At 67.3% G+C, this 893-nt stretch overlaps 1 protein-coding gene across 1 annotated transcript in view; it reads left to right on the forward strand.

The window, feature by feature from the left end:
- The window catches only part of RPS6KA2 (ribosomal protein S6 kinase, 90kDa, polypeptide 2), a 24,438-nt gene that overhangs the window by 18,624 nt on the left and 4,921 nt on the right, over nucleotides 1-893 (forward strand). Inside the window, exon 16 of the mRNA XM_015558380.1 lies at nucleotides 12-226. Coding sequence (XP_015413866.1) covers nucleotides 12-226 — 215 coding nt within the window. The remainder of the gene's footprint in view (nucleotides 1-11; nucleotides 227-893) is intronic.

The raw sequence follows: 893 nt of genomic DNA on the forward strand, positions 1-893 counted from the left end.
TGCCTCTGCAGGTCGTGCACCGGGACCTGAAGCCGAGCAACATCCTGTACGTGGACGAGTCCGGGAACCCCGAGTCCATCCGGATCTGCGACTTCGGGTTCGCCAAGCAGCTGCGTGCCGAGAACGGGCTGCTGATGACGCCCTGCTACACGGCCAACTTCGTGGCCCCCGAGGTGAGCCCCGAGCGGGAGGGGCAGGGTGTGGCGGCCTCGCACACAAACCAAAGGCAGGGCCACTGACCTCAGACACGGCTTATTTTATCCGTTTATTGACTCTGCCCGCCTGCTCGCAGCAGCGTGACACAGTGGCCCCGGGTGGGAGCTGCCGGGGGTCACCAGGGCTGAAGGGAGCACCGAGTGTGGTCCGTCCACAGCTGGACGGGTCGTGGCCCAGCCTCAGGGAGGGACGTCCCGCCCCAGGCGACACGGACGCGCCTGGAGGACATTATGGGAGGAGATGGGCCAGGCGCAGAGGGTGACCCTGTCTGGTTCCTGGAGGGTCAGGGAGAGGCGCAGAGGGCGGGCGGGCAGGGCCCGGGGGTGGAGGGTGAGAGGGGCTGAGGTCGGGGAGACGCAGAAGTTCTGGAGGTGGAGATGATGGCTGGCGCAGCGAGAGCGCACTCCGCGCCGCTCCTCAGGCGGTTGGGGTGTCGGTGGTCCGTTCTATTTGACCTTCATGTAGCAGCTCTTCTGCCTTAACAATGCGACGCTCCCTCCTGGGCCTGCGAGCCTGTGTCCCGCAGGCTGTGGCTCCCGCAGGGGCTGGCCTCTGGGGAGCCATGGGGCGCATTGGAGTGGCTTTGTCTGGATGAACGACACCCGTCCCCACGCTGGGGGATCCGGGCCCACGGGAGCAGCGCACCGAGGCCTGCCTCATCCCCCCTGGTGCTCACC

This window comes from Myotis davidii, unplaced genomic scaffold (assembly GCF_000327345.1).
Source record: "Myotis davidii unplaced genomic scaffold, ASM32734v1 scaffold592, whole genome shotgun sequence".
Classification (NCBI taxonomy): domain Eukaryota; kingdom Metazoa; phylum Chordata; class Mammalia; order Chiroptera; family Vespertilionidae; genus Myotis; species Myotis davidii.